This window comes from Puma concolor, chromosome A2, assembly GCF_028749965.1.
Source record: "Puma concolor isolate L17-30 chromosome A2, mPumCon1.1.hap2, whole genome shotgun sequence".
Taxonomy (NCBI): domain Eukaryota; kingdom Metazoa; phylum Chordata; class Mammalia; order Carnivora; family Felidae; genus Puma; species Puma concolor.
In genome coordinates this window covers 34,843,550-34,856,529 of record NC_141668.1, presented here as the reverse complement: position 1 = coordinate 34,856,529, position 12,980 = coordinate 34,843,550, and the positions used below count along the sequence as shown (strand labels likewise).

Sequence of the window (12,980 nt, the reverse complement as noted above, 5' to 3'; positions counted from 1 at the left end):
TACCATAGCACAAGACTATAGCAAACACCCAGCTGGTGCATGGAGCAAGGCACATATTGGTGCTTGGCCTCTAGGGCACATGAAGGATTTTTGATCAGAGTTTGATCTGGAGGCCCCCTAAAGGAGTTATAATGAGAGTTACAAACATGTAAAAGTCTGGGCCCAAACTGTGTCTATTCCAACCTGGAAGATTACTAGATGAATTCACTTCAGAGTGACCCACAAAGACCCTTCATTTCCACCCAGGCTGAATCTGCTTTCTGTCCCATCTCTGGATCTCCTGAAAACAGCTTTTATTCATCAGCATGTTAGGTAATTTTCATATTTGTTCCAGATTCCGTGAAATTTGTGACACTTTTTCAGTTTTTTTGTTTTGTTTTGTTTTTTTAGATAGTGGCAGGATAGAAGAATTTTAGACTGAGGATATATATTTTGTTTGTTTTGCACACAAATGAAGGATAATGTCTTGAATTTTTTTTAAGTTTTCGGTTGTCCTTGTAGGTTTTCCCAACCAGTGCACCCCTGGAAGGAGGAACGATGCTCACTGTGTGTGGCTGGGACTTTGGATTCAGGAGGAATAATAAATTTGATTTAAAGAAAACTAGAGTTTTCCTTGGAAATGAGAGCTGCACTTTGACCTTAAGTGAGAGCACAACAAATATGTAAGGATCTTAAAATGTTTTGCTGGGGTGTGGTTGGAAAACAGGTTGTGTTTCAGGATGAATGCTTGTAAAATTATCCCAAAAGTCCATGTCTTGAGTTAAAAAAAGGTCTTGGCCTTGTAACATCCCTAGTGGAACTGTTTTGTTTTTAATCCTACTTACTTACCAGGATTAATAAAGAAGAAAGGTGACATTACCTAGTAAAGAAAAGAAGAATCCAGCATCTGGGAGTTTTGAAACCATTTTTGTTACATTTCTTCAGAAATTGTTTGGGTAGATTTGAAAGAACAGCACTGGCTAGGGTTGCTCCATCTTTAAAGTCTTCAAATATAGAGTCTCCAATGGCTTTTTCTATAAAAATCAGTAAACAGCTCAATATAGACCCTCTCTTCTAAATTCACTTTCTAAACCTCAGAAATGTAGTGAAGCAGCTCAGTCATATTTTTGAGAATTCTTTCTTTCTTTCTTTCTTTCTTTCTTTCTTTCTTTCTTTCTTTCTTTCTTTTTTTGATGCATTTAAATTTATCTTCAGTTGATATTTATTGGTACTGTAATGGAAAGGTATCTCATTTAGCCATTCCCAAATCCCAGGAGATAACAATACCAGACCTGTTTTACAAAGGTGGGACCTGAAGTACAGAAAGGTGGAGTGCAGTTTAGCAGAGGCAATCCAGAGAATAAGAGCTTAATAGGCCTTCTAACTCAACCCTCCTGATCCAAGATACATCCTTCTTCTGCCATTTTCTACATGTACCTTCTATCAAATGTAAATCCCATAATGAACAGAGAATCCAGAAGTTGTTAGTTATCATTTAGTAATAACAATCAAACATTTCAAGTTTTATGGTTGAAACTATCCTATCAAGTCATTATTTTATACCTTGTAGAATTTCTTCCAGGGCACAGAGGTCTAAGTCTACTCATTTACTGAAACCAAAACGTCAAGTAATGTCATACTTGTTAATGGAAAAACAAATCCATTCTAGAAATCTTCCTTGTAAGTTCTTACTCCTTGCATTATATATTATAACCTGTAAAAGTGAAACATAATTCATTTTTCTTCTTTGAATAGTTGTTTAACAAAAATCATATTTATACTTTTTCAAGACTATAACATTATTAATTCAAAAAGAATTATATGGAGGGGCACCTAGGTGGCTCAGTCAGTAAGCATCCAACTCTTGATTTTGGCTCAGGTCATGAGATCATGGTTTGTGAGATCACGCCAGCACAGAGACTGCTTGGGATTCTCTCTCTGCCTCTCCCCTGCTTGTGCATTCTTTCTCTTTCTCTCTCAAAATAAATAAATGTTTTATTTTATTTTATTTTTTTAATATTTAAAAAATAATTCTATGGAAAGTCTGTCACAATTTCATTATTTTTAAAATAATTTAAATACACACATGATACATGTAATTACAGAAATCTGCCTGTTGACATTCTTTAATGAAGAGATTTGGTTTATTTATTATTATCCCATTGTTTCATATGCTGTTGAAATATTTATCTTAAGAATACCAAACATTATGCCTACAATTTTAGAGGATTACACTTAGATTATTATGAATTTTTCAGTTGGTGAGGTCTGCACAGATGAGATTTAACTGTTGCTGTTTTGTCTGTGTGAAGTGTAATAGTACAGAACTAGAAATATACAATTTTTAGCCCTAATGCTTACCACAAAACTCTACTTGCTATTCAGAGTATCCAGCTCATCATAATTTAGAGCTAATGTTCCTTCATATAAAACAGCCAAACCAGAAAAAGCCTTTGGATTTGCAACATATTAAACTTTGGGTTTTTTTCAGGTTGAAATGCACAGTTGGTCCTGCAGTGAATGAGCATTTCAATATATCCATAATTATTTCAAATGGGCGAGGGACAGCACAATACAGTACATTTTCCTATGTGGTAAGTCTAAGCACTACAGTTCTCATGAACTAGGATATTTGGTACCAAATTTGTTTAGTTATAAAGTCAACAAGTTACTTTGTTTTGTTTTGTTTTTATTTCCCATCCAGGATCCTGTAATAACAAGTATTTTTCCAAGTTATGGTCCTAAGACCGGTGGCACCTTGCTTACTTTAACTGGAAAGTACCTTAACAGTGGGAATTCTAGACACATTTCAATTGGTGGAAAAACGTGTGCTTTAAAAAGGTGTTGTGAATTTACTTTTTGTTGTATCAGTTAAGTAGGATTATTATCTGTACCTAACAAATCAAGAAGAGATTGTTTTGTTTTGGTTTTTTTTGTGGAGGAAAATCAAGATGCATATTATTTACTCCCATACTGACAAAATTTCTTTTCCCATATCCATCTACCTTTTTGCTGACTTTTTTACCCTTCCATTATGTTTATTAATTCCACTTTTAAGTTTCATCTTCCCATCTACCTTCTCTACTGTTACATTACATCTTAGTATCCTAGCTATGCTGTGAGCTGTGAGATTCTGGTAATTGACAGTAAATTAAAATAAACATTTCCATCAATATTTACAATTAGATTAAATCACTTTGGGGAGGTGAGAAACATGGGGGAGATTGGGTTTAGAAAGAAGTTATGTTTCTGATTCTTAGAGGTAAAAGAGCTCAGTTTAATCAAGTACCAAAAAGATACTTTAAAAATTGCTTAAAATCCCAAATGTTCTGAAGTCAAAGATGGCTTGTCTATAACAAGGCTGAGTTTGGGATCCAGTCAAATGTAAATAGGCTGCATTAGAAAGAACTTTTTTCTAGACACATCTGGAAATTCTCATTTAGGAGCCATTGAGTGATATACTTTTGTGCATATAATTCTAAAATATGTATATCTAATAGCTAAGGTCAATTTTCTTAATTTTTTTTGTTCAGTGTGTCAGATAGTATTCTCGAATGTTATACCCCAGCTCAAACCATTCCAACTGAGTTTCCTATTAAATTGAAAATTGACTTAGCCAACCGAGAGATGAACAGTTTCAGTTACCAGGAAGACCCCATTGTCTATGCAATTCATCCAACCAAATCTTTTATTAGGTAAGTAAAAGCTTCTGATGGGTGTAAGAAAATAATGAACATATGGATGATTTGTCTGTCAAATAGTCAAGAGGAACTGCAGTTTTATCTCTGGCTTTGATGCGGTTGCATTTCTTTTAAAGGCTGCCTTTCCAATTCAGGAGTGAAAACTACATTCAGGTTCTGAGTACAATTTAATTTTATCATTGCTAGGTTCATGCCAAGAAACATTTTATCCTACTCTATTACGTTTTAAATGGATTTCAGTGAAATAGTTCAATGCGGCACCATAGTATTTATGCACTTATGTACATGTCAATTCTGTACTAACTTCAGTGTCCAAAAGTAGAATTACCTTTTTTTCCTTCCATTCTTCAGTGTTTTTTTGCTCTGCCTACTTTAGATATAGCTTTTCCCTACACTAGATTACCTTTGAATCAGTATCTCGTTGGATCCAGTTCAGTCTGCCTTGTTTCCATTAATTCTGCCAGTCTAACACAATAAAGTTCGTTTTTCTTTGATTTATTTTTAAGAGAGAGAAAAAATATTTCTTTTGCATACTTTGTGGCTAAAAAGAAAAATGCATTTCTTCAACTGATGAAATAGGAATTTTTAAAAATATTTTCAAGTTAAATAAGTTGTTTCCAAAGAAGAGTTACCACTGAACCTCTATTTGACTTTGGTTCTGACTATATCTTGCAATCACTACATGTGATTTAATTTAACTTATTTCTTAAAATATTTGGTAGAGAAAGAACCTCTCCTTATTGCTGTGTTTATTTTATTTATTTATTTATTTATTTATTTATTTATTTATTTATTTATTTATTTATTTTGAGAAAGAGTGTGAGTGCTTACATGTAAGCAGAGGAAGGGCAGAGAGAAAAAAAGAGAGTCTTGAGAGGTTCCACACTCTCAAGTGTGGATCCCAACACGGGGCTTGATCTCACGAACCATGATATCACAACCTGAGCTGAAACCAAGAGTTGGAATGCTTAACTGACTGAGCTACCCAGGTACCCCTCAATATTGCTGTTTTTCTACTTTATTTTTCAGTGGTGGGAGCACCATAACAGCTGTTGGGAAAAACCTGAATTCAGTTAGTGTCCTAAGGATGGTAATAAGTGTACATGAAACAAGAAGGAACTTTACAGTGGTAAGTCCTTTGAGTGATGGTTGTACTTAAAGCTGTGCATCTCTTCCTTTACCACTGGTTTTCAGTGTGCAGAGGACATTTGGGTTTCGCTTCTGATTGCTAGTTCCCTTCCTTGCAGCACAGGTCAAATAGTATATTTTATTCAACAACTAAAATTATCTTGTCTCAGCCTAACATTGTAAAATGCACATATACATACAAAATGCTTAGACACAAATGATGAGTACCAACTTGAGGCAGTGTTTTTAAAGATAGTACAGATGGAAACTATGTCATTCCCTGTCTTAGTTCAGGCTGCTATAATAAAAACCCCATAGACTGGGTGGCTTAAACAACAAACATTTATTTCTCGCAGTTCCAAAGGCTGGAAAATCCAAGATCAAGGTGTCTGGTAAGGGCACTGTTTCTGATTTGCAGAAGACCATCTTCTCATTGTATCCTCACATGGCAGAGAGTGAAAGAGGAAGCAAGCTCTCTGTGTCTCTTCTTATAAGGGCGCTAACTCCTTCATAAGAACTCCACTAATTACCTTCCCGAGGCCCCATCTCCAACTACCATCATGCTGAGGATTAGGATTACAACATGTGAATTTGGGAGGGGCATAAACAGTCCATAGAATTCCTCTATCTCCCCCTTTTTTTAATGCAGCAGAGGACATTACCCCTATTATCCCTTTTGCTGTAATCTTGCAACAGCATCCTTGTCTAAGTGGCAGGCACACGTATGTATGTTCTTACATCCCAGTGTAAGAACGGTGTTCTTACTGTTCTTCTTGTCCCTTTGTTAGCATGTTATCAAGTAATGAGAAGGACCATTAGACTGATGTCCTAGACCGTTTGTTGCTTGGTATTTCTCCACCTTCCCTCCTTTTATTTGCAAGGTCAGTCAAAATTTAACTGAATGCCTCCTTCAAAGTGACCTATTTTGTGGTCTAACAATTTATATAGATCATATTAAAGTGGCAGTTTTCATTTAGACTTTAGGAAGGTTGGAGTTATTTACAAAGATTTCATATTTTTGTTGACATTTTTCTCTAATGTCAGATACCATAATCTAGTTGGACTTGTGCACTCAACTAAAAATGAAAGTTCTAAGTGCCCTCTCTCAAGCAGGGTCTTGATTGGGCAGGTGATAGATTGAATTATAGCACTTTGTTTTCTATTCACCATCCAATATTTCTTGAAGACTAAGGCCACAGTGTTCTTTAATTACAAAAACCAATTTGGGGCTAAAAATGTCAAGCCAAATCACCAAACAATAGGGTCACCTCCAATGAGATTTTTCTTGACCTTCTCAATCAGCCACATTGCATCACCTCTAAAGAGTATTATTAGATTTTTATCATATTCCTGAGAGATTGTACTCCAGGGAGTCACCGTATGAAGTAGAGAGCTTTAAAACCAATCCCCACACATGGCCACAAACAAAGTTAGAATACCACTGCTATTAATTTAAGGAACATCACTTCTTCACAGCCAAACAGAACAATTTTTCATTAACCAAATAAGAATACCCTTTTTTGGTGTTGGCATGGGACTCTTTAGAAATCTGAGAAATGATTAGCAATATCTAATTTATGGTGAGCCTAGGTTATTAAAATAATGGCTAAATTTCCTCCTCCCTCACCAGCATTATGATGACATATAGAAAACCTTCTGGCTTTATTCATTCATTTGTAATCAACTTTTTAATTTATTTAAAAATCTCCTAGGCATGAGACATAAGAGTTCCATAACCCAAGGAAGATTCAAATAATGGTAGAAGATAAAAATCTTATCTCTACATATCTGAAAATATAAACTTCTATTGTTTTAGCCACAAACATATTAGCACAATAGAACTCTGCATTAGAATTGGACAGGAATGAAGAATTCTACTTGACTGTTGTTTATTGAGAACTACTTCATAAAGAAATGTGTGTTCTTCTGTGTTCTTTGGTGCTTATAGAATTTGAAGCTGAGCGTGAGGAATTGAACCTATTTATTATTTAACAAATAAAAACTCTTGGCCAGGTCTGATTTCAGTATACTGATCTAGCCATGATAATTTTTAAGTTCAACACACTCTAATCTTTTAAAATAAAAATACTAACCACCTCCTTAACAAAATTAATATTAATACACATTATATCCCAGAAGCCAGCAGTTTATTATATAGTTTTCAAATTTCTTGTTGTTAATAGAGAATTATTGTACTGGCAGTAACACTGTTCATTTCCATTTTTCAAGACGATAGGAATAAATAGCTTTTGGCATTATAATATGAATTTGATATAAAACTAACATTTTATTTCTATTATATCTATGTATCTGTTTTCTTTATCTGCTTACAGCATACATTTTAAAATGTAGGATAATTTTTTTCATTATTTTTAAAAGAAAATATCAAATACTAAATTTTGCTTGTGCTTTTTATGTATATCCTGAGTCCTTTTTCTATTGTGGGCATAAGTAATTGTTTTATCTCCAACTCTACTTGTCAAAGAAAAGGAAATCTAAGGATGTTGTTGCTTGTTTGTCTTTTCCTTGGGGAAAAAATACAACCATTTAACCTCAAATGTGCCACTTTGTGTTGCTGGTTTAGTCTAAGCACAATCAAGAGGAAACCACATTTTCCAAACTTCCATAAATCAGAATTCCAAAGGGGAAGATTTGAAATGAGAGATGAAAGCACATGAAATAATAATAGCAGAGACTTTGTAAAATAGTGTAGGAAAAAATCTACCAATATAGAATACATATAGAGAGAGAGCAAGAAGCCATATCGCATGGGAATTAAGTCAGTGAAGTTGAGCCAGTGACCTAGGACTTATGTTCCCACTTTGCCCCTCAGAGTTGTGTGACCTCGTCTAATGACACTAGCTCAAAAGCTTAGTTTCTTCATCTTGTAAACTGTGGGTAATCATAGCACCTCTCAGAACCGTGAGAATTAAATGAGACCTGCCTGTAAAGTATTTTGCATAGAACCTGACACTCAGAAATTGAGGCTTAAAACACATCAAACAGATGACCCGACTGCATAGCTAATTATAATGTCAGCAGTATGGTGCTTGGTAGTTGACGACAACATACTTTATACCATGTAGTATCACACACTTTAATTTCAATTCTTACTTCAGAAAACTGAGTCTCCTAGCAAGGGCTTTGCCCTGATTCTCATGGCTTATTTTAAAGGTCTGATGTGAATCAAGGACTTCTCACCACACAAAGTCCAGCTCTCACTGTCCCATAGCTGTTTCATAAATGAAGAGGCAGTCCCTTCAGGTGACTGTCTTGTCATCTTAAGGAAAATAAAAGTGACAGAGGGAGAGCCAGCTTCAGATCCATATAGCTTATTCAAGGCAAATGAAGTTCTGCATTCCTTTAAAGACGGTGTTATTTGGATAATGTTGCATCTATCATACTTTCCGAAATGTGTTCTTTAACATTAGGAAGTTAAATGCAGATTTTTTTTTCAAAAATTACATATTTTCAATTGATTGTCTAAAACAATGAAATGTGGAAGTTGCTATTGATGTTGTTTGGCTGTACTCTGTCTACAGTGGATAATTGTGTCTTACTATAGGCATGTCACCATCGCTCTAATTCAGAGATAATCTGCTGTACAACTCCTTCACTGCAACAGCTGAATCTGCAACTCCCTCTGAAAACCAAAGCCTTTTTCATGTTAGATGGGATCCATTCCAAATACTTTGATCTCATTTATGTACATAATCCTGTGTTTAAGCCTTTTGAAAAGCCAGTGATGATCTCAATAGGCAATGAAAATGTACTGGAAATTAAGGTAAGAAACGCTTAAAGATATTCTCTTAAATCATCAGCTTGAACTTAATTGACTTCATAGCTATATGAATAGAATTTTTGTACTAGGTCATTATCTTATACTACATCAGCAAATATCTAAACTCTGAAAAACAAATCTTTTTGGCATTAAGACTAAAAGGTAAGTGTAATCGTGGACTGCTTTTTAATGAAGCATTTAAAAATTGTTTCTTGTGTGTGTATTAAAAAGTAGCAAATGTGGGACACGATCTGTTAAATAGGCTGCCTGTAATGCATTATCTTGCTGATGTTATACATTTCCCTGGACACCTAAATGTGCTCATTATAATATAAAAGGTAAGAGCTATGAAAGTAAATGCATCAATTGTAGTTCTGTAGTTCCTTAGAATACTGGGAATTTTGTATCTGGGTATGGTCCTCTCTAAACTGATTTCTAAATGAGCTGGATTTCCTCTACCTTAGGAATATATTAGCCTCCAAATGTAATTTAATTGGAGAATAACAGATCGTTGTTTCTAACCCAGCCTGTTGCAACAAAGAACACTAAAGCCCAGAGAGTTTAAGTGGTTTGACAGGTGATGGAACAGTAGCAAAACAAAGACTAGAGTACAGCCCTCTTACATCACTTCAATCATTTTTACTTCAAGTAGTAAGTAATAAAATGGGCAAAATGATCAAGACTTTATCAATAGCGCCAGTCACATTTATCCTTCAACATATTGTTTTAGACATTCAGACTTTTTTTCCGTGAAAGATAGCCTGAATGCAAATATGAACAAACACAAAGTAATAGGATAGTTCTTGCTTACATGTAATGTAAGTTACTATAGATCATCTCACCCAAGTAATAATGTATTTCTACCAAAATTTTTCTGCTTTTTCAAAAAGATTTTATCCACAGCCAAATTCATGCACACGTTCATAGTCATGTAAGTTTACTAACCTTGAATTGTGTTTTATACAATAATTAAGCAAGCCCAGCATGAAATTAAATGGAAGCCTGCTTCAGTGAACAGCATGTTTACCACAGCAAAGTTCTTTCATCTGCTTCTTTAATTAGTTTTAGAGAAGGAGAAAGAGCTTTTATCACTTCTTTTTTTTTTCAATAAAACTAATCTAGTGTGACCTTTTGCTTTCAACAATTACTGTGTTTGCCATTTGAAAGACTCCATTTGGTTTTTCTTGATGAAAACAAAGGTTTATTTGCAAATGTTTTTACACCCAGATAAAGACTATTTTTCTGTTCCTGTATCTCTGATGGACGGATTAGAGATAAATGGTTCTTTATCTGCCCTTCCAAGCATGGTCCTATATGGAAGAGAAAACTTATTTTTCTGTAAATTAAATACCCATTATTCAATGTCCTACAAAATTGTTGGACCTAGAAAAACATGATTTGACATCGTCCTCAGCCTTTCAGTGCTATTCCCAACATGGCCCAAGGGATCTCTGCAAATAGACGCAAAACACTTTCTTTTTTTGCTTACATACAGAATGATTCTTTTCTCTAACAAGTGTATAACATCTGTCATGTCACAGAATGGTAGTCTGGGGAGAGAAGGGGTGGTTAGAAGGGATTATTTAGGTATCATCATTCAGTCTTCTTCCATACTCCATTTTCCTTATATATAAGAGGAAATCTAAGATGGAAGATTTGTGTGACAGCTGTTTAACCCTTTATCAGTTTCTCAAGTTAATCACATTATACCTCTGTCTCTCTTGGGACAGAAACAAAGGAAAGCAAAGCATGAGAAAAGAAAGAAAAGGCCCTTCTGGACATGCAGTAGACTGTTTTTATCAAAAGAAAGGATGGCATTTTATTTCATGTTGTGTTTGTCCAATTACCATTCAAAACATAAGTGTAAAGTAGATTCATATTCCATCAGTGAAAGCTATGGAGAGAATTATGTGTTTAGAGAGAGATTTGCTCCTTATTGCCAGGGAGAGTTCATGCTCCTCAAGCAGCCATACATACAAGAATTCCTTGCTAAAAAGAGATTGTGATAGTCTCCAGCCCTACTTGTGGGAACTGCCTCAGTCAGCAGCTGGCCAGATGAGTACACCATGACCAAGAGGGTCAGCCAAGTGTGGATCAATAGAATGTAAGAGAGACCAAGGATCAATCACTCCTAAGAATGAACCAGAAATCCCATCGACGTGGGAAGTAGTTTAGGGCCAAGGTTTCAAGTTAGCCAGGACCAGTTGTGGACAGTGGTCATCAAAAGTAGACCTGTCTCCTTTGGAATACATACCAGGGCACAACATTTATGTCAACAGTAACTCACAAATTTAGTGAAAGATTAGTTAATACATTACTTTGACATATATTATTTCATTTCAGAGTCACATAGACCTGTGAGGTTTAGAGGTCCAGTGACGATTATCCCCATTTATAGATAAGTAAACATAGGTTTAGAAGATTAGGTGATTTGCTGTGGGCCACCTAAGGAGCAAAGAGCAGAACTAGGATTCACACTCAAGTCTCTTGATTTCAAATTTCGTCTTTCCACTAGATTTCAATGCTTTTCACATCAACTTTCATTTAATGTATACCAACATACCTTTCATAATAGAGAAACTTTTCTATTATATGGTTTGTAGATATCTATACAGTTCCTAAGATGAAATAACCCTAGACTCTTCAAACAGAATTGATATTTTACATATTTGTGAAGAAATTCTATATTTTCCCTAATTATCTTATTATACGACTTTTTGTGCAAAAGTATATTTTATGGAAAGTTGAGAAGCTCAGTATGTAATGCTGGAACAAAGTCTGTCTGACACTGACCTGAGGATTTATGTTATTTTGGAGCATATTGATATATATGGCCATAGGGATGCTTCAGAAGTCCAGTCTGGAGAAGCCAGCTAAAACAGGAAAAGGAGGACAGGAAGATCAGAGGTTTTACAGTGCCCCAACTAGCTAATGAAGAAACCATTTTAATTTTGGTTCGTGCAGCTTTCCCCAAATGACCAGGAACCTTCTTCTGCAAATGTCTGTTAACATCCTCTGGAACTCAGTTTTTAAGCCTCTATCAAGGTTCTTTGGCCTCGTCCCTAAGCTGAGGGACTCCTATCCTCTGGATGAAGGAGGGATGAAATCTCCCCCTTCCTACCCCTATCTCCCCCAGTTCACTGATTTTCTCTTGCCAAGCTTCCTGGACCATTGCCTCTCGGGGCCCAGCCTGCACCTCACTGCTTTAGCTGTCTTTCCCAGACTCAATCTTGTGGCCACCTGGATGTGTGAAATCTTGTAAGATCCCTCCTGCTACAATGCTATTTTTCAAATTTTACATACTGCTGCTCCCATCTGTTGTGTTCTGTAACCAGCTCAGACATGGATCCCGAGGCCTGAATCCTCGATGGAAACACTGTGTCACACCTGGCCAGAGTTGAAGAGGAAAGGAATAAGGAACATCCTAATATAACACATTAGGAGTAATTACTTTTCACTTTAGAAATGTATTTATTTTAACATTACAGTGAAAAGAAAAACTTCTTGTTTATCTTTATATTCTCAGTAACTGGACATGTGTCTAACACACAGCAGATGATAGGTAGAATTTGTATCAAATGGAATTGATTTGCTTCATAACCTAGTCCCTTCTTGAACCTTAGATCTCAATATGTAAAGCTAGAATGACAATAACACCTACCTCAGTGGGGCTGTCTTTACAAGATAAAATGAGATAATTATAATTCTAAATTGTTCTATGTGTATAGGGAATTAAAAACCAGAAAGTTTTTTCCTGTGCTGCTTTATTTAAAAGAATATATTACCATTTTAATGACTGAAGACCTGAGCCAAATTTATAAATATGTTCTTCTATTTCATAATAGTTAATATTAAATAATAAAAAGCAAATAATAAAAGTTCTAAACATATGCATTTTTCCCATAACTCCATAAAGCTATGTTTATTTTAAATGACAAAAAGTACCCTATACCTTTTTTTTTTCTGACTTGGGCCCATCTGCATATAGTAGTGGACTGCCAGTATCACTTTTCTTGGATTATAGACTTTTAAAACAATTGCACATACAAAGCTGATAATAATTACTTGTATGTCACTATTTATTGTATGTTCCTTACTAGGCACAAATGGAAAGGGGTTCAGTGTTTAGCTGAATGGTCTGTTTTTGTTTTAGAGAAACCTTTATGCAACATCCAAGGAGAGCCTGTGCCTAAAAGGAGCATTTGGAGTTCAAATGTAGTGTGTTCATCCCTTCCCCCAGCCTTCATTATTATCTAAGCAAGCAAGACACATTTTAGTCATTCCCTCATAAATCAAGCCCTTCAGCTCTTTAATCTCTTTTCTTTGTCATTCCCTGAATTCCCTCCAATATGTGAGTGAGTGCCTTACCCCTCCTCAGACCTAACCAACAA

The 12,980-nt window shown here is 35.3% G+C and overlaps 1 protein-coding gene across 4 annotated transcripts in view; it reads left to right on the top strand.

Annotated features, from left to right (window-relative positions):
• The window catches only part of MET (MET proto-oncogene, receptor tyrosine kinase), a 113,664-nt gene that overhangs the window by 71,198 nt on the left and 29,486 nt on the right, over positions 1-12,980 (top strand). For all 4 annotated transcript variants that reach the window (XM_086691879.1, XM_025929591.2, XM_086691873.1 and 1 more), the window contains 6 exons: positions 502-662; positions 2,471-2,573; positions 2,684-2,820; positions 3,513-3,674; positions 4,710-4,809; positions 8,374-8,592. In XM_086691879.1, coding sequence (XP_086548005.1) covers positions 502-662; positions 2,471-2,573; positions 2,684-2,820; positions 3,513-3,674; positions 4,710-4,809; positions 8,374-8,592 — 882 coding nt within the window. The remainder of the gene's footprint in view (positions 1-501; positions 663-2,470; positions 2,574-2,683; positions 2,821-3,512; positions 3,675-4,709; positions 4,810-8,373; positions 8,593-12,980) is intronic.